At 62.9% G+C, this 18,385-nt stretch overlaps 3 protein-coding genes across 3 annotated transcripts; 2 read left to right on the top strand and 1 right to left on the bottom strand.

Annotated features, from left to right (window-relative positions):
- The first annotated feature begins 4,552 nt into the window (after positions 1-4,552).
- On the top strand, positions 4,553-6,090 carry LOC115615719 (gap junction beta-3 protein-like). Its single transcript, XM_030504216.1, has 2 exons — positions 4,553-5,310; positions 5,557-6,090. Exons 1-2 carry the CDS (start codon positions 4,553-4,555, stop codon positions 5,570-5,572), a joined length of 774 nt encoding a protein of 257 aa, XP_030360076.1. The 3' UTR covers positions 5,573-6,090.
- Positions 6,091-7,893: 1,803 nt separating this feature from the next.
- Positions 7,894-11,053, top strand: GJA4 (gap junction protein alpha 4). The gene is made up of 2 exons (XM_030504875.1): positions 7,894-7,991; positions 8,877-11,053. Exon 2 carries the CDS (start codon positions 8,898-8,900, stop codon positions 9,927-9,929), a length of 1,032 nt encoding a protein of 343 aa, XP_030360735.1. The 5' UTR covers positions 7,894-7,991; positions 8,877-8,897; the 3' UTR covers positions 9,930-11,053.
- Positions 11,054-16,546: 5,493 nt separating this feature from the next.
- SMIM12 (small integral membrane protein 12) lies at positions 16,547-17,796 on the bottom strand. Its single transcript, XM_030504381.2, has one exon. It carries the CDS (start codon positions 17,557-17,559, stop codon positions 17,281-17,283), a length of 279 nt encoding a protein of 92 aa, XP_030360241.1. The 5' UTR covers positions 17,560-17,796; the 3' UTR covers positions 16,547-17,280.
- Between the last annotated feature and the right edge of the window lie 589 nt (positions 17,797-18,385).

The raw sequence follows: 18,385 nt of genomic DNA, 5'->3' as shown, positions 1-18,385 counted from the left end.
AAAACACAGGGTGTTTCCACTTCCCACCCGACTGCCTTAGGGAAAACCTGCCCATGCCAAAAGACACCTGAACTTTCTCCCCGTGGCCCCATGGCCTCTCCTGAAATTCCAGAATTGGAGGCCAGAGATTGCTGGAGGCATCCGGCCCCGCTCTTCACCTGATCGTTATAGGGGCAGGGAGCTGCTGCCTCTGCAAGAAGTTTGACCTGCTGATGGTTCTCGACATCTTCCCTCTCCCCTGGGTTTTCAACTCGAAAGCCACAGCCCCCAGATTCCTGCCTGCCGCTCCGGTTCTCTGCAGCATAGCTCAAATTCCTGATCCTGCTGATAGGACCGTGCAAAGGCACTTGGGGTCAGGGGAGGTTCCTGGCTCCAGAGCCCTCGCCTTGTTCTCACTCAGGATGAGGGTCCCTGTCTGCCCCCTCCTCCGAGCTCACCCTGCTCCGCACCCCCACATTCCCATGAGTGTTTGCTTTGGGTCTCTTGGGCTCCCATTGCTGCGGCCTCTCCCTGCTGGTGTTCCCAGCCCAGCAAACCCTCACACGCTTTATGTGACCTCCTGGAACCCACGAGCTGCTGGGTAAGCGGCTCCTTGTGTGCCACGAGTGCAGGGAGCAAAGCTCTCAGAGCACCGAGCACCCGGCAGGGCTCTTCAAACACGTCCCCATGGGAGGGGTGGCCCCGGCGAGGCGCCGCATGGGAGCGCCGGGAAGCCCCGCGGTCTGCTTGGCTGGGTGAACCCAGGCAAGAGGAAACACATTCCTGGCTGGGCCACGGGGACATGAGATGGGGCTGTCACAGGGGGAGGCTGAGCAGGCCCCCTCCTGGGAGGCTCTGGGGAGAGAGACAAGGGATCTCCCTCTTCAGGACACATCCCAGGTCCCGTGAGGATGTGGCAGGAGGCAGGGTCCTGCTGGGTGGGAATGCTGCTTCCATGCTCTGCCAGCCAGTCTGTGCCGCAGTTTGGGAGAGGTCTAATCCAGGACACCCCAGTGCCAGCAGGGCGGTGGCTGCAGGTTGCTGTAGGTTGGAGATACAGATGAGCTGTTGCAAAACTATTACTAAGGCAAAAGTAATGTCTAAAGTGGGTTGTAATTGCGTAATCTGTGGTTCTTAGCAATGGGTGCTGGCTGACCTGCAGCTGGGGGATTGCTGGGAGCCCGGTGTCGGTCCCCGGCTGCCCTGGTCTTGCCCAGGGTTTGCTGCACCCTGAGCCACCCGTGCAGGGGACGGAGCATCACCCGGGCAGGAGCTGCTGGTGTTGCTTGTGGAGGAATCTGGCTCCGTTGCTCTCACTGCAGGATTTGACCCGCCTTTATTGTTCAACCTGAACGTGTGCGTGCATGTGCGCAGACAAGAACCTCTACGGGAGCTGTTTGCCAGACTCACCCAGTTACTGGGAACAGAGCAAACTACCCTTCCCCTCCCCGCACACACTCAGCGCCGCGGACACAACCTGGGCACGCAGGAGGGCTGCAGGCGACGCAGACGGGAAAGAGCTTCCCTACTCTGATCCCGGATCCGACCACCTCCCTCTGGCCTTTTACCGGCCAGGCAGGTACCTCCAGGGTGCTCACAGGGCTGCTGGGGACCGCAGGGTGTGGGGTGTAGGGGGACAGATCCCACGGTGCTAATGGGGTGCCGGTGGGAGCTATGTTGTGGCTGGGGCTGCTGTGCCTGCAGGGACCCTGATATTGCACAGTGCCACGTCAGGACCCTACCAACAGTGCAGGGCCCACTGGTCTGTGGGGCTGCACACCTGGGGCAGGGGGGTGATGCAGGGGGATGGCATGGCCCAAGGAGAAGGAATGGTCACCCCAGGCCTTGCTCCTCTGTCCCACCATTGTCCCCAGGGACTGAAAAAGGCTGAGCCCCCACCCAAAGCACCCTGAAGGTGCTGTGCTCACACTCTGGTCAGGAGCTGGGTGCTTTCAGCCCCACACCCTGCTCCCACGCGGGGCAGGACCCGGCACCCGGTGGTGACGCAGGGGGCTGGCACGCTGGGGGCTGGCAGGGGTGCCGGGCTCCCTGGGAGGCAAACCAGCGCTGCCCGCAGAGCCTAGCACACCGGGAGCGTTGTCCCTGCTCCGTGGGGCTTCCACGGGGCACACAGCACGCACCAGCGTGGGGCTGGGCATGGAGCTCCCAAACTCTTCTTGCCCTGCTGTGGGTCCATGGCTGGAGCTGGTGCTGGACTGAGCCAGACACGTGGGTACCAGGCAGATGGGTGCTGGGTATCATGGGTGGCACTAGGAATGGGCATGGGGGATTTGGCTGGTGAAGAGGCATTCACCCTGGGGCTGTGCAGGGACTCTGGGCTTCAGCCATGAGCACCAGCTTTTGGCTGAGGAGGGGAAAGCAGCAGCTCCCCACTCCTGATCCTAAAGGGAAGGGCTGGGTGGGTGCACTGCGATTGCCGGGGAGGAGATGGTGATCAAAGGAGGGGATGGCAGAGGCACTGCCCTGGCACTTGGCACACGCTGGCACAGGACCCCAGCTCAGCTCATCTGTGCTTCTCAGTGCATCCCGGGCCAGCAGTGTGGGAGCACAGCAGCAGGCTCAGGGCTTGCTGCGGGGTGGCCCTGGCCAGGGACAGGCTCCCGGGCAGCCCCGCAGGCTCCGGGCAGTGCTCCAGGCTCTGTTCCTTCCCTGCAGCCCCAGGACTCCCCAGCCGAGGGGACCGTGATCATCCGTGTGCCATCGCGCCCCTGGCCATGCCCTGCGCTGGGCACTTCCCACCACACAGCCCCCGGTGAGCCGGGAAGGAGCCTGAGCCCCCTCCAGGTACGTCTCAGGGGGCACCGGGTGGGCAATGGGCAGCAGCTCTTCAGGAGTGGGAATTCTACCATGAGGGTGCTGAGGCGCTGGCACAGGGTGCCCAGAGAAGCTGTGGCTGCCCCATCCCTGGAGGTGTTCAGGGCCAGGTTGGACACAGGGGCTTGGAGCAACCTGCTCTAGTGGAAGGTGCCCCTGCCCGTGGCAGGGGGTTGGAGCTGGATGAGCTTTAAGCTCCCTTCAACCCAAACCATTCTATGGTTCTATGTGAGCACACGGTGCTGATTGACCTGAGTAGCTGGGAAGGAAGGAATTAGCACTTGGCATTGAATGAAGCTTTTGATCTGGTGGTATTTGAGACATGTTCCCACTGGAAGCATTGGCCAGCCATGGTGCCACCTCCTGGGCTCTGGCCTCAACTTGCTTTGCTCTGATCTTCACCCTCACACTGCAAACCCCCCTGTGCTCGTCTCAGTGGCAGCGTGCGTCACTCAGCTCCTTAAAAGCAGGGTCAGACCCAGCCTGGCTGTGAAACCCTGTCAGAGGAGGCACCTTTCCAGCACAGCGAGCAGCTGCCAGCCGCCTCTGGGTGAAAACCACCCGGGTTTGTCTATCCAGACAGCAGCAGCGCTCTGGGTTGGGGTTAAAGCCTTGCACCGGGGCAGTCCCAGGCTGAGCTGTGGAGCTGGTTTGGCCGGCGCGGGGCCCCGGGGCCACTGGCAGCACTGCCGGGAGCAGGGACGGGATGGTGACACACATGGACTCTCGCTTTCGGCAGCCCCACTCTCATCCATCCACGGGCTGCCTCGGGCATCACCTGCGAGAGCAAAAACCGGTCCCTGGCGTGTCCCAGCACCCCAGCTCTGCAGCAGCCGCTTCCCCTTCGGCTCTTGGCGTTAGCAAAGCATGGCGGCTGGTTTATCCCATTTCACCCATGGAGAAACTGAGGCTCAGGGAAGGCTGGGACCAGCTGGGATCCCATGGGATCTCCATAATGGTAAAGGTCCACGTCCATCCCCAAAACGTGCTGGTGCAGGGTGTGCAGGGGAGTGTGCTGGAGTCCATTGCTGGTCTGGTGCTGCACCCATGGGGAGCCCTGCCCCTGCCAAGGTGGTTCTCCAGGGGACTCCCACTGCCCCACATGCTTCCCACCATGGAAGGGGAACATGAAGCAACCAGTGACCCTGCACCTCAGTGCTGGGAAGCTGAAGGGGGCTGGCAAGGCTCTGGGGGTCCATCCTGGTGGGCACATGCCCCTGTGGGCAGCAGGGGAGAAGGAAGACATAATTGGGGATGGAAATGCCCTGCAGGGTCCCCTCCCACCCTGTCCCAAGGGAGCTGGTGTACACACAGACCTTTGCTTTGCTGACATGCCAAGCTCTCCCCGCCTGCTGCCTGGGCACGGCCTCTCCCTGTTGATCCTGGCCTGCGCCAGTGGATCACGCTGCCAATTTACACCATCACGCTCAATCAGGCTGGATTTGGTGACAGAGACTTGGCCGGGTGGCTCATCCCTTACGGCAAAGGCTCCGTCAGAAGGAAGTGCACAGAGGTTGAGTCACCTCCATCACCAGAGGAGTGTGGGGACGGGCTTTATTGTCTGCAAGTGAGATGGTCCCCCCACCCCAAATCCAGGACGGAATCCAAGGTGGGGACAGAATCCAGGAGGTCAGTGAGATGAAGTGTAGCAAAAGATGAGCTGCCCCCCATTGTTCTTCACCCACTGCTTCTGCTAGTGTTTCTCCAGGTTGGGTGACTCTGGTCTCCACCAGCCACCATGGATTGGAAGACGCTGCAGGCGCTGCTCAGTGGGGTCAACAAGTACTCCACAGCCTTCGGCCGCATCTGGCTCTCCGTGGTCTTTGTCTTCCGCGTGCTGGTCTATGTGGTGGCGGCCGAGCGCGTGTGGGGAGACGAGCAGAAGGACTTTGACTGCAACACACGGCAGCCGGGCTGCACCAATGTCTGCTATGACCACTTCTTCCCCATCTCCCACATCCGCCTCTGGGCCCTGCAGCTCATCTTTGTCACTTGTCCTTCCCTCCTGGTCATCATGCACGTGGCCTACCGGGAGGACCGCGAGAAGAAGAACCGGGAGAAGAACGGGGAGGACTGCCCCAAGCTCTACAGCAACACGGGCAAGAAGCACGGCGGGCTGTGGTGGACCTACCTGCTCAGCCTCTTCTTCAAGCTTATCATAGAGATCCTGTTCCTCTACCTCCTCCACAAGATGTGGGACAGCTTTGACTTGCCACGGCTGGTCAAGTGCTCCAATGTGGACCCCTGCCCCAACATTGTAGACTGCTACATCGCTCGGCCAACCGAGAAAAGAGTCTTCACTTATTTCATGGTCGGAGCTTCCTCAATCTGCATCGTCCTCACCGTCTGTGAGATCTTCTACCTCATCTTCAAGCGGGTTGTCCGGCGTGCGCAGAAGTGGAAGAAGTCCACCAAGCGCTCCGTCAGCTACAGCAAGGCCTCCACGTGCCGGTGCCACCTCAAGACAGAGGAGAAGGACAACAAGTCCCAAACTAGGTGTGTGACAGCCCTGCGGGCCTCAGCTCCTAGCCTGACTGCTGCCTGACGGGGTGCTGGGAGGGCAGGAGGGAGGGAGAAGTGGGCAGGGATGGCAGGACCTCAATGGTTGTAAGGGGAGGGGGACGCATCCATGGGAAAGCCCCTGTTTGGGACTATGGGCACATTCCCAGGTGTGCCAGCAGCACAGGCAGGTTGGTGCTGGCTGCCCATGGGCATGCCTGAGGGTGTCTCTTCTTCCCACAGAGGAGAGGAGCTGTGAGCTCGCCCGTCCCAGCTGCCTCACCTTCCCTTGGCCCAGCAGCTTTCCAAGGCTGCCAAGTCAAGTCCCTGAACCCTCAAGGTGTGAGAAATGACTGAACCCAACAAGTAAAGTCCCTGAGAGAGACCGGCGGGTGGCCGAGCAGACGCAGGTAAGGCAAGGGCAGGCCTGGAGCTTGGCCGGCTGCTCGCGGTGGTGCCACAGGGCTTGGACATCACACCAGTGCCCTAAAGAGATGCTGAGCTCAGCGCCGTGGCCAGAGCCCTCTTCGTGCACCAGAGGAATCACGCAGGAGCAGGGCTTGGTTGGCCCCATTTGCCCAGTTGGCCAGTTCTGGGGCAGGACACCAGGCCCCTTTGCTCATGCAAGCACCGTGCTGGTGTCCTACCCAGATGCCCTCGCTGGCTCTGCTGCTGCCCTCGGTGCCTTTGCATCCCTCTCGCCTCGGATAGATGTCACACACAGCACGACCTATGGATCCAAAAGGCCAATAAATGTGTTGTCTGTGGACACTGGGATCTGCTTTGCGTGCTGTTAACTGGGGGACTGGTGAGGGCAGAAGAAATGGATTTGCAGAGGTTCCCCAGGAGCCCGCAGCCGGGTCCCCCCCACTCCCACCCGCTCCAGTGTGGGTTGAGCCCTGGTACCGGTGTGCCCGGTGTCCATCCATTTGCCTCCTCCCGGCTTGCCACGCATCGTTAAACTCCAATTCACCCAGAGCAGCACGCTGGCCCCCAAGGAAATCAAGGAGGGATCAGCATCAATTATTTAGTAAACCTTGATAAATATTACAATAAATAGCAATGTTTTCCATTTAATCTCTTCTTAAGCAGCCGGGTCTGCTGGCTGCCCAGTCAGCCGTGTTTCCAGCTCTGCTCATGGCTCCAACCCCGTGAGTGTGTCATGGTGCATGGTGCCACCACAGCCAGGGCTTGTGCTGCTGCGAGAGGCTGTGACTGTGATGCTGACACTGCTGGGAGGGTGACGTGTCTGTGCCGGGACACAGAGCAAGTGATTCCAACATGGGCTGCTCCTATGGGCACCCCAGCACCACATCACTGTAGTGCCAGCCCTGCGCATGCAGCACCATGAGGAAAGATGGTCCAGAAGGCTGAACAGCACAAAGTGCCTGATCAGAAAGCGGCTCTGGCACCTATGTGGGTCTGCTCTGGGACACTGGCACGGCTCACTGGGGGCCTGTGGGTGGTACAAGTGAAGCCTGTGCTGGGCACTCCTGCTGGGTAAAGCAACGTGGGAGCCGGCACATCTCTGGGAAGGGCAGCTCCGGTTCCTTTGTGATTTTGGAACAGCCCCTCAGGGGTGCTTATTTCCACCCGTTGAGGGCTGGTGGGACACAGAGCATCACTGAGGGTCCATGCCGCTTGGGCAGCCACAGCCCAGGGGTGGCGGAGGGGAAGGGGCATTCGCGGTGGGATGGCTGGGAGGTGGGTGCTGGGCTCTGCAGCACCCTGGTGTCATGGAGCAGCACATGGGCATTCCTGAAGGGTGGCAATTATTTTCTATTAAGCATCAGGATGCTGTTCCAGCCCAGGCACTGTCTGAGGAGGAAATACCACGTCCTGGTGTGGGAGAGGTGGCAGCTCCCACTTGTATGTGCAGACTGGCCTAGTTTCTGTTTCCAATAGCCCAAGTCCAAGCTCCCCACAGCCCATGCCAAGCGTGCCAGCCCTCTGCAGCGCTGCAGGACAGTGAGAGGGGGCATACACAGGGGTTTTGCACCCCCAAAGCCAGCAGGACTTAAGCCTGCGTATTAAATAGTAGCATTTGCCCCCCCGCTGCCCCATCTCCGTGTTGCGGGGCCTCCGCACCCCCGCAGCGCCCCGTCTGAGCCCCGCGACAGCAAAGCCCCGCTCCAGACCCGGGGCTCAGCCCGTCGGGGGCGCGGGGCCGGGCAATGCCGGGCTCCGGTGGGGCTCCAGCACCACCCAGCGCCCGTCGCTCCGCACGGACCCGCCGCCGGAGCGGGCAGGGACCGGAGCATCCCGGGGCCACCGCGCCGCATCCTCCCGGGCCTGCTCCCCTTTAGCGGGGAGCAGAGGGGTGACTTGCTCAGGGTCCGTGCAGCGCGGTGGGTCCCTCTCCCGATGAGCGGTGGCGGAGCCGCAGCCGGGGACGAGCGGACAGGGACACGCGGGCTCCCCGCCGACCCCACCGGCTTCGGCCCGACGGTCCCCGCTGTGCCGGGGGTCCGGAGCTCCGCGGACCCGCCCCGCCGGGGCCGCCCCCGGGGGTGGCGGGACGGGGCGGCCCCGCACACCTGCGGCCCGGCGCTAAGCCCCGGCCCCCGGTTTCCTGCCCGCGCTCCTCCCCCGGCTCCCCCGGGCCCCGCACGGCCAGAGCCGCCCCGCAAACACCCAGCGTGGCCCGAGCCAGGCGGGACGTGCCCGGAGCGGCGGAGGTGAGTGAACGGCACCGGGGACCCCCTCGGGGCATCGGGCACCGCTTGGGACCCTGTGCCTGGGACACCCACCGCTGCCGGGCGTCCCGTTAGCGGCGCAGCTGGCACCTCTGCCTGCTTAATTGTCAGAGGTTAATTAGGAGCCAGGGCTGCGGCCGCTTCCCATCTCCCCCAGCCGGTCTGGGCTCGCTGCAGCCCGGGGGGAGGCTGAAGCACCCCGGGGGCCCCGGAGCAGCAGCGGGTCTGTGCGGTGAGTGGTCTTGGGGAAGTCCCTTGGCAAAGGGGACAGGGCTGGGGCTGGGGTGTCATCGCCCCATGGAAAGGGAGCTGCATAGGGACTGACCCTTCAGTTTGGGGTGAGCCCTGAATAGGTATTGGAGTGGCTGCTGTACCCCGGGCGTTGTGGTTCCCCTCCTGAACCCCTGCTGCTTTCTGCACTTTGGTAAAGCTGGGCTGTCAGAGATGCAAATCTGCCTCTGTGAGCCCCTGCTGTGCCCCTTCTCTGGGTGCTGTGGGCTCCCAGGGCAGTCACAAACCGACTAGGCAATGAGCCCTTCGCTGTAGGATGTCCCCTGGGAGGCCAGGAAAGCCACAAACCATGGGTGCTGTGGGCTGGGTGTTGCTGGAGGAGGTAAGTCCCTGTGCTGCCTCTTCTCCCTCAGCCTCATGTTTCCCCACTGGGCAGTGGGGTGTAGGAGGAGCACTCCTGAGCTCAGAAATGCTGCCCAGCTCCATCCCTCAAGTGTGGGATGTTCGTCAGTGGGTTTGCTGGGCCCCTCTACAGAGCAGTGTCCTGAGAAAGCGTGGGGTTTAGGTGGTCCTGTCTGTGCTCTCCAGCGTGGAAACAGAGCATTGACTTGGCTCCTCTCCCCTCTCCATCGGCAGAGGCACGAGGCTCCCTAGAAGATGGGCGACTGGGGTTTCCTGGAGAAACTGCTGGACCAAGTCCAGGAGCACTCGACTGTGATCGGGAAGATCTGGCTCACTGTGCTCTTCATCTTCCGCATCCTCATCCTGGGCTTGGCTGGGGAGTCTGTGTGGGGGGACGAGCAGTCGGATTTCGTGTGCAACACCAAGCAGCCTGGCTGCACCAACGTCTGCTATGACAAAGCCTTCCCCATCTCCCACATCCGCTACTGGGTGCTCCAGTTCCTCTTTGTCAGCACCCCAACACTGGTTTACCTGGGCCACGTTGTCTATCTCTCACGGAAGGAGGAGAAGCTGAAGCAACAGGAGAGCGAGCTCCGGGCTATCCACAGCAAGGACCCGAAGATCGAGCAGGCGCTGGCAGCCATAGAGAAGAAGATGTCCAAGATCTACATGTCAGAGGATGGGCGGCTCAAGATCCGAGGGGCTCTGATGTGGACGTACATCATCAGTGTGATCTGCAAGAGCATCTTTGAGGCTGGCTTCCTCGTTGGCCAGTGGTACCTGTACGGCTTCTCCATGGTGCCCCGCTATGTGTGCAAGAGGGACCCCTGCCCCCATCAGGTGGACTGCTTCATCTCCCGCCCTACCGAGAAGAGCATCTTCATCATCTTCATGCTGGTGATGGGCCTCATCTCCTTAATCCTGAACCTCCTGGAGCTCTTCCACCTCTGCTGCAAGAACCTGCTTAGCAACATCAAGAAGGTGTCGGAACCAGCCATCCCAAGCCGGGATGCCTTTGCCAGCGACATGGTCTCAGGTCCCTACCCACACAAGCACTACCCCTTCCTGCCCATGGCCGAGGGCCACACACCATCCTACCAGGCCTTCAACAAGCTCTCCAGCGAGCAGAACTGGGCCAACTTCCACAACGAGGAGAACCTGGTGCTGGGCAGCAGCAGTAGACCCCTGTCAGACCCCTATGCCCCCAGGGTTGCCGAAGCCCCCACCCCAGAAGAGAAGCTGTGCAGCCGACCTGGGAGCTCAGCCTCCAAGAAGCAGTATGTCTAGTGCTGGGCTGGCCCCGGCCGGCCAGGGTGACGTTCCTTGGCCCCTTGTGCCTTGAAGGTGCTGGCCATGAGCAGGCAGCTGCCTCCTGCATGGTGCTGTGCCCACATTGACCTGCCTGCCATGGGATGTGGTGCTCGGGCTTGGGGCTGAGCGCTGCCCTGGAGCAGAGCCTCTGCTCTCTCCTGTTTTCCCCACAGACCCTGCAAGGAAGGAAACCGCACTAAGTTCCCCGGGACACCATGTCCCACGTGCCTCGCCGTGGGAAAGGGAGAAATCCCTGGAGCCACGCGGCTGGGAACAGGCTGTCCCCGGGGCCATGGCGGGAGGTTGCTGCCCTTTAGGAGCTGCGGCTTTGCCGGACCCTGGGGCTTTCTGGAGCCGCCACCAGCACAGTGAGATCCAGGCATGTGGCCGTGGGAAGCCGCTCGCCCTCAGCCTCCGCACGGAGCCCGGGAGGGCTGGGGCAGCGCTGTCTGAGGGGTCCTGGCCACCAGCCCCATCCTGTCATCCTGGCGGGGGGCCAGTGGGACCAGTGGCTCCTGACCAGGGTTTGCTACAGGAGCTGCCCCTTCCCTATGGGACACGGGGGGGTTAAGCCAGCAGCAGGGCTCTGCAGTGACCGGTTGATCCCGATGGCTGCAGGGTCATCACTTGGGTGCCCTGGGAGTGCAATTTTCCCCCTCCCGCCTCCTGGCCCTGGATCCTTTCCCATGTGATGTGTGCGTCTAAGTTATTTTTAACCTGCTGGCCTGAGCACAGAGTTTTCTGCCTTAAAGGTGCAGTTGTGCAGGGGTTTGGGGAGCTGTGTCCGGCCTGGCCGCGTGTCCCTGAGCCCTGCAGGGGTTTTCTGGTGGGAGGAATTAGCCTGACAGCTACTGGTTTGGGGTTACTGGTTTTATTACTCTGCACTGATCATCTCCTGCTGTGGGCTGAGGTGCTGTGGGGGGATGGAAGAACCAACTGCTTTGCCCTGACTCTGCATCCCACCAATGCTGTGAAAGGGGAAGGTCCTGCGTGACCCAGGCATGAGGCTGGGATGCGGGCACTGCCCTCATGCTGTTTCCTTTCCCCCTGGCAGACTCAGTGTTGTAGCTTGTTGAATAAAGTTGGATGAATGAAGAAAAGTGATGTGTGGAGTGATCGTGCTTCCTGCAGCTGCCTCTGGAATGGTGGGTAAGGGCTTGGGGATGAGGGATGGGGTGAAGGGGAGGTGTGCTGCTGATGCCATGCACCCACTCAAAGCACAACCCTCACTGCTAATAGCATCCTGTCCCCTTGAGCCCAGCAGCAGCTCAGGGTCTGTCTGAGGCCATTGGGCTCCTGGTGCCCCAAAGCAGAGCTCAGCCCCTCTCGCCCTGCCTCTGCTGCAGATAAACCCAGTGGAGGCCGTGGAGCTGGTCATGGCTGCATAATAGGTGGAAATGAGCCACAGATAAAGGCACACAATGTGGCTGGGGCTGTTGTTTAGTTTCTCTGGCCAAGCCAGCGCAGGGCAGAGCCTGCTCTCTGCCGAGGGCCTCTTCAGCAAGGGTGGGACAGCCTAAAAATACCCTGGAGAGAATGAAATATGGGTGATAGGGGGTAATATCGCTGCCATCAGCTGCTGAAGGAAGTGCAGAGGGAGGCACCTCTGGTGCAGAGCCTGGGCTGGCGGCCGAGCCTGCCCTTGGCTCCTCTCCCTGCTGGGGACGAGGGGGGTGACGTCCCCTGGGTGGGGGTCTGGGGTGCACACACAGCCCTTGCCCTCCTCTATGCCCTGCGTGAGGATGCTGAGGCAGATCCCCTCCGCAGGGACCCTGCCCTGCTCCCGCTGTTGCCTGGTGGGGATGCCCTGGGGCACCCCAAAGCAACAGGGGACCCCAGCCCCGTGCTCCCCAGGCATCAGCAGAGCTGCAAAGCCCCACAGAGCTCGCAGGGGAGAGCAGCCCCAGTGTCCTCAGCCAGGAGGAAATGCCCGTGTGAAAGGTAACGGCGCAGCCGTGCCGCGTGTTTACCCGCCGCCGGCGCTCCCCCCTCACCTCCCCTCTCCTGGGCTGATATTTGTGTTGGCACCAGGGAAGCATCACGCTTGGAAAGCTGGAAAACAAGACGGCCGAGAGCCCCTTTGCTTGGCCACGGTGCCCGGCCGCAGGCGCTGCGCAAACACGGCTCCGCGTCCCGCTATTGTTCCCGTGTTGTGACAAGGCGGCTCGGGGTGGCCGCGGTGACCTGGTGCCCATGGCACAGGCCAACAACAACAGTGAGGGTCTCACCTGCGTGGGGTGGGGGCTATAGTGGGGCCGGTGTTGGCAGCAGCCCCCCAAAAGGCAGGCGGCCCTTAGGCAAATAGAAGTTTGCAGCTGATAAGGGCGCAGGCTGGCCTTTGGCACAGCGTGGGGACAGATAGCGGCCGGCCGGACACACACAGCCTTTCTCACACCTCCGAGCTGCCTCCTGAGTAAACAGGCCCCTCCGGTCCTTTTCTGGGAATGACACTCGCTGTCCCAGTGCTGGGCCATGAACTGTGATGCTGAGCCCTGCGGTAGCATGGGCAGCCTGGGCGCTGCGGTGAGGGGCTCCCCATGGGCACCCCGAGACCCAGCTCTGGGTCTGGCTCTGGGATAACAGGCAGGAAGCACAGCCCCGAGTATGTGCTGTGATGTGTGGGAACCAGGACCCACTGCAGAGCAATGGGCACAGCCATGGAGGGGGAGCACCGTGGGGCTGTTTCTGTGGCCGCTCACAGGCTGTGACCCCCATCCTGGCATTGCCCTTGGCACGGGTTTTTGGGGAGGGCACCCCTACCTTGTGGGGTTTATCCCAGTCCAAGGCTGGAGGTACTTTCCAAGGCACAGCCACATCCCCCAGAGCTACCTTCTGCCTGCGCTGTGCCATGGGGCAGGAGCCAGGCTGCCTCAGCAGGGTGCACACACACCACAGGACCCCGATTCCTGCTGGGGATGTTGGTCTAACATGAACCGCAGCTCCTGGGAGCCCTGTGAGACTGCCCCAAGGCCACACCAGGAGGTTCCTGCCCTTCTCCCAGTTAGGACCAGTCCACGCTGGGCTCCCCCTGCCCAGCCCTGACGTGGTCGGGGGGACAGAAGCTGCAGTGAGGCTCTGCCCGAGGTGCTGGCTGAGCACCAAGGAGTTTATTTTTAAGCTTTCCCAGCATCCAGAAAACAGTCTAAATCCAGCCCGCCACAGGAAGAGCCACGGCGGGAGCAAAGCTGCATCTGAGAGTGGAGGAAGGGCACAGGGCTGGGCAGGGGGATGCCAGCCAGGGCCACAGCATGTCCCCCCCACAATGCTGGACCCCCCATGCATGCCCAGGGCTCTGCCACAGCTTCCCAGCACCCCATTTCCTGCAGCCCCTCAGGGCGGTTGGGCAGGAGCATCCTCCTGAGCTGGGCACAGACCCCTGAGCCCCAGCACCCTGTGCCCGCAGCACCCACCATTGAGGAAACACCAAACCAGGTACAATCCTGCCCTTATCAGCACCGCTGCCAACAGTGCACAGTGAGGGAAAAGCAAACCCCAAACAGCTCCCTTACTCCCTGGGCCCAGGGTTATATTTAGCCCTCCACGCGCGGGCACGGCAGACAATGGCTGTGGCCTCGTGTGAGAACCGCAGGCGGGAGGAAACGCGCTCAATAGCCCCGATGACTTCCCGCATCCTGACATTGTCGCTCCCCTCCAGCCGCTTCCTTGCACCGAAGCAACGGGACCGCAGCACCCGGCACCCCCTGCCCACCCTGGGATGGGAACAGCCCCTGCCAGCGGTGCGGGGCATCGTCCCGCTGCAGCACTGCAAGAGCAGGAGCTGCTGCTGTGGCTTTTCCTGGCATCGGAGGATGATGTGGTCTGAAAGCGATGAGCTGGGACGGGGATGGGGAGTCAGCCCTGAGCTGTGGCTGCAAGAGGCAATGCCAAGTGGGAAGGGGCCATGTCCTGCTGTAGCTGTCCCCAGCCAGGACTCAGGGATGCATCTCAGTGCAGAGCAGGGCTGCTCCTCTCCTGCAGCACTTCAGGGCTTTGCTGGCTGCAGAAAGGAGCCATCAGGCAGAGCATGGTGGCATGCACAGGGAGGGATGAGCGAGACAGGGAGGCTGGGAAAGGACTTGGCTGCCTTCACGGAAAGGGCAGAACTGGAGCCTGGGAAAACAGCCTCGGCTTTGGGACAGGACAGGGAGCAGACATCCCCAGGGGCTGGGGGGACGCACCATTCGGTCTCCAGTGGAGCTGGGGTGAGCACCCTCCGTGTCCCAGGGCTGTGGGGACACCGGCTCCCTGCACGTGCTGGGTGCTCCGGGGTGACTGCGCTGCTCCAGGACGGGACACGGGAGCGTGAGGCCCTGCAGGCCCCAGCGCCCTCCCAAAGCATCACCACTGCAGGCCTTGCTGGCTCTGAGCAGCCCTTGTGCCAGCACAGGGTCACCGTTTCCCAGCCCACACAGCTGGTGCATCCCTGCTCTGACCTAACCGGACGTCCGCTGCGGCTGTCCTGGTGTGCCGAGCTGTGCCGAGCCGTGCCAAGTGGCTCCCACTGCTCCTGCCTGCACAGCAGCCCTCCCAGTCCCCGGGCTGACCCCCAATGAGCTGGGGCACAGCTCATCCCTGCACAGCCTTGGTTTGCTCCCTGCATCCTGCCTTGGAAACCGCCACCTCTCCCGAGCTGTTCGAGATGGAACCCCAGGAGCAAACCCAGCACGAGGGCAGAGGGGCAGCCTGGAGGCTGCAGCAAGGCAGCAGGGCTGTGACAAGAGCTGAAGAGCCAGCTTGCTGCTCCTGAGCCTGGGGCACAGCCACCACGGGCTGGGCAGGGACAGGCAGCACTTGTGCAGCTGCCGGGTTCCATCCCTGCAGCCGGCCCCAGAAGCTGGCCCAGCCCTGGGAGGATGCTCTCCCACAAAACACTGGCCTGGGGACAGCGCACTCCCGCTGCAGCGCCCAGCTGTGCCATGCTGGGAACAGCTGGATTACAAAGTGCTGGACCAGGCCAAGGCCTTGCACTTGGGTTCTGCGCAGTTTCTTGCCATAATGGCTTATTCAACAAAGCTTCCTCTCACTCTTCATCATCCACCGTGGCTGCTCACCCCAGCCCTGAGCGTTTGCCGGCTCCTATTCTTGTCCAGCCGGCGCTTCCCAGGCAGCACATTGTTGGGATTCAATGGGAGGAAGGGTGGGTTTACGGCACCGAGGCCTTCGGAGAAAGGCGACTGGTCTCTGGGAAGCGCCTGCGGGGACTCCGCAGCCAGCGTCTGCCGCAGGGATGGACGGGAGGCACATGGAAACCAGCGGGAAAGGCAGCAGGACCAGCAAGGCAGCGGTGCTGGGAGCAGGGCAGAGGCTGTCCAGAGAGATGCCACCGGTGCCCCTGCAGCCACCTCAGGGCTCAGCCCTTCCCAAGGGCACTGCACTGGAACAGCCCCCCCGACCGACACAGCGTGGGCCCAGGGGAGGAAACGGGGCAGCGAGGCCCCGACAAAGCCCGATTGTGCCCGGCCGGGCCTGGGAACAGGCAGATCAATGGGCTATAAACAGCGGCGGGAGCCACTCCGGCGCGGGAAACAAAGGCATTTCAGGAGATGTTTCCGAGCTGGGTCCAGCTGGTCCCAGCCTGGGGGAAGCGACAAGACCATTCCCACCCCAGAGCACAATAGGGAACCCTCAACCAGGCTGGGAAAGCAAGAGGCCAAGGGCAGCGGCTACCTCGGGGCAGTGCCAGCCTGCCAGGAGGACCATGGTGGTGGCACAAGAGGTGCTGTGAGCCCTAGTGCAGGAGGCAGCAGTGGGGCAGGGCTGGGACAGCCTTTGTGTTGTCCCCAACCTCCTCCTGCACCTTCCAGCCCAGCCTCCCGTGCCGGGACAGCAGAGGCCTGCGGGTTCCCGGTGGGGCCGGGCTCGGAGCCCGGCTGGAGGGCACCGATCCAGCTGAGGACAGCAGGTCGGGAGGTAAACACAGCCGGGCAGCGCCGGCATAAAGCTGTCAGCAGGGCCCTGAGGAAGCGGGACGGAGCGATGTGAAACACCAAACTGGCTGCTGACCTCAGGGCTTTGCACCAGACACGACAGATTTATGGTCCTGGGAGGGGAAGGCCGGGCCGGGGCAGAGCGAGGCCTTGCTCAGGCTCCAGGGGAAAAAACAAGCCGGGAGGCAGTGATAACCCCAGCCCCAGCCCTGGCCCCGTTACTGCTGCCCCTGCTCGGGCAGCTCTCGCCAGGGTCTGGTCCTGCTGCGCCAGTGATGCACGAGCGTGGAGGGTACACAAGGCACCGGTGCCCAGCGCTCGCTGCCAGCCTCACCCACCACACACAGCCCAGCCCAGCGGGACCCCCCGGCCCCTGGGACCTCACCCAGCGCTGCCACAGCCCTTCTTGTCTAGATAAGGAGGCCGAGGGGAAGCAGATGACGTGGCTGGGGAGTGGGGAGGGAGGAATAGCCACAGCAGGGGCTGCGATCATGGTGCCTCCCCCTCCTTCCTGCCTGCCACCCCACTGCCAGGCCCCCACGTCAGTGCCCGGCCAGGGCCAACGATGGCGTTTCTCCCAGGGTAGAAGGGGTTGAAAACACAGGGAGCAGAAGCACACTGTGAGCCAGGGCTGGGGTCAGGGGCTGCTGCAGAAGACACAGAGGCCCAAGGACGGACAGAAGTTTATTCTGGCTGTTTCTGCACAGGGCACAGATCTCCCTGTTCTCTACACACCAGCCCAAAGCCACCGCCACATTCAGAGCTCCAGAAACAGGGCCAGGACTTCCACATCCCTTGTCCCTCTTCCTCACTTTGAAGTCTGGGGATGATGCAGAGAGGGGTTCCCTGGAGATGTTGTCCACGGCTGCTCAGGCTCCTGCGGGTGCAATGCGGTAGCGTGGTGCTGTGCTTGGGGTTTGCAGAGCCATGGCAGAGCTGTAAGCAGGACAGCGGGTCTTCCTGAAGCCTGACCCCAACCCCATGTCACTCAGGGCCATGGTTCTTCTATCCTCACACCATGGAAGAAACCAAACCTAAAGAGATGTGGGTGAAACGAGGCCAGGCGGGTTTTGTGGTTCGGGGGCTGGGACAGGCTGAGAGCTGATGAGCTGCAGACACGTTCCACCTCCAAAGCATGGCTCCCTGCCTGCTCTGCCCCACAGGAGCTCCGGGTGCTGTGTCTGGGGGGCAAACCCCGACCCTCTGGAGGGCCGTGGAGGGCGAGGGCAGCGGCAGGCACAGTGTGCTGCCCCGGCACGGTGCAGGACAGGGGTGTGTGGAAGATGTGCAGGTGACAGGGCAGTCCCCAGCACGGTGCTGTGGGGCAGAGCCCTCCCGCAGCCGGCCCCAGCCCCGGGGACGGTCGGTGCGGGGCTCCCGCTTGTCCACAGAACTCTCTATTAACTCTTTTCGGGGCGGTTCCTGTTCAGCACGGCCCGGGGGGCGAACTCCAGCTTGTCCTTCAGGCTCACCACCTTGGTCAGGTCCTTGCCCGCGATCTCCTGCAGCTTGCGCTCCTCCCGCTGCTCCGAGATGCTCTTCTCGTCCTCGGCGGCGGGCGGCGGGTCCCCGCGGAGGAGCCGCTCCAGGTGGTAGCCCACCAGCCCCACCACGAAGGCCACCGGGAAGGTGACGTAGGGCGCCTTGGAGCGCACGGCCGCCCACAGCACGGACCACATGGCGCCGGGGCCGCGCCTGCCGCAGCGGGCGGAAAGCGGCGGTCACCAACCGGGCCCGGGCCCTGCCGCGGCCCGCGAGGCTCCGGCGGGACCAGGCCGCAGCGGGCGGGCCGCGCCGGTACCTCAGCACCGCCCCAGAGGGGCTCGGGCCCGCCTGGGCCGCACCGGGCCCCCCCGGGGCTCCCGCAGCCGCCGCCGGAGCCAGCCCCGGTCGGCCCCGCTAACCTCGGCCCCGCCGCCGCCGCACCGCCTCTTCCGGTCAGCGACCGCAACGGCCCAGCCGGCCCCCACACACACCCCCCGCGGGGCGGTGCTGCCCCCTGGCGGACAGTGGGGTGCTGGAGGAACGGCCCCCGCTGAGGCTGCCCCGTGGGGAGAGGGAGGGGGAGAAACGGGCGGGATCCACGGGCAGATCCATGGGGACATCCATGGGAGAGAACCATGGGAGAGAGTCATAGGAGAGCCATGGGGAGACCCATGGGGAGAGCCATGGGAGAGCCATGGGAGGGAACCGTGGGAGAGAACTGTGGGAAGAGACCCATAGGAGAGCCATGGGGAGACCCACATGGAGAGACACATGGGAAGAGACCCATAGGAGAGCCATGGGGAGAGCCATGGGTAAATACATGGGAGAGAACCATGGGAGAGACATATGGGGAGAGACACGGAGAGAGACACATGGGCAGAGACCCATGGGAGAGTCATCAGAGACCCACAGGGAGAGACACACAGTGGAGAAAGCCACTAGGAGACACCCAAGGGGTGATCTACAGGGAGAGACCCCCAGGGAGAATGATGGGGAGAGACCCCTGGGGAGAGCCATGGG

This window comes from Strigops habroptila, chromosome 12 (genome assembly GCF_004027225.2).
Source record: "Strigops habroptila isolate Jane chromosome 12, bStrHab1.2.pri, whole genome shotgun sequence".
NCBI classification, from domain to species: Eukaryota; Metazoa; Chordata; class Aves; order Psittaciformes; family Psittacidae; genus Strigops; species Strigops habroptila.
The sequence above is the reverse complement of the archived record's forward strand: the minus strand, read 5'-3'. Positions and strand labels throughout refer to the sequence as shown.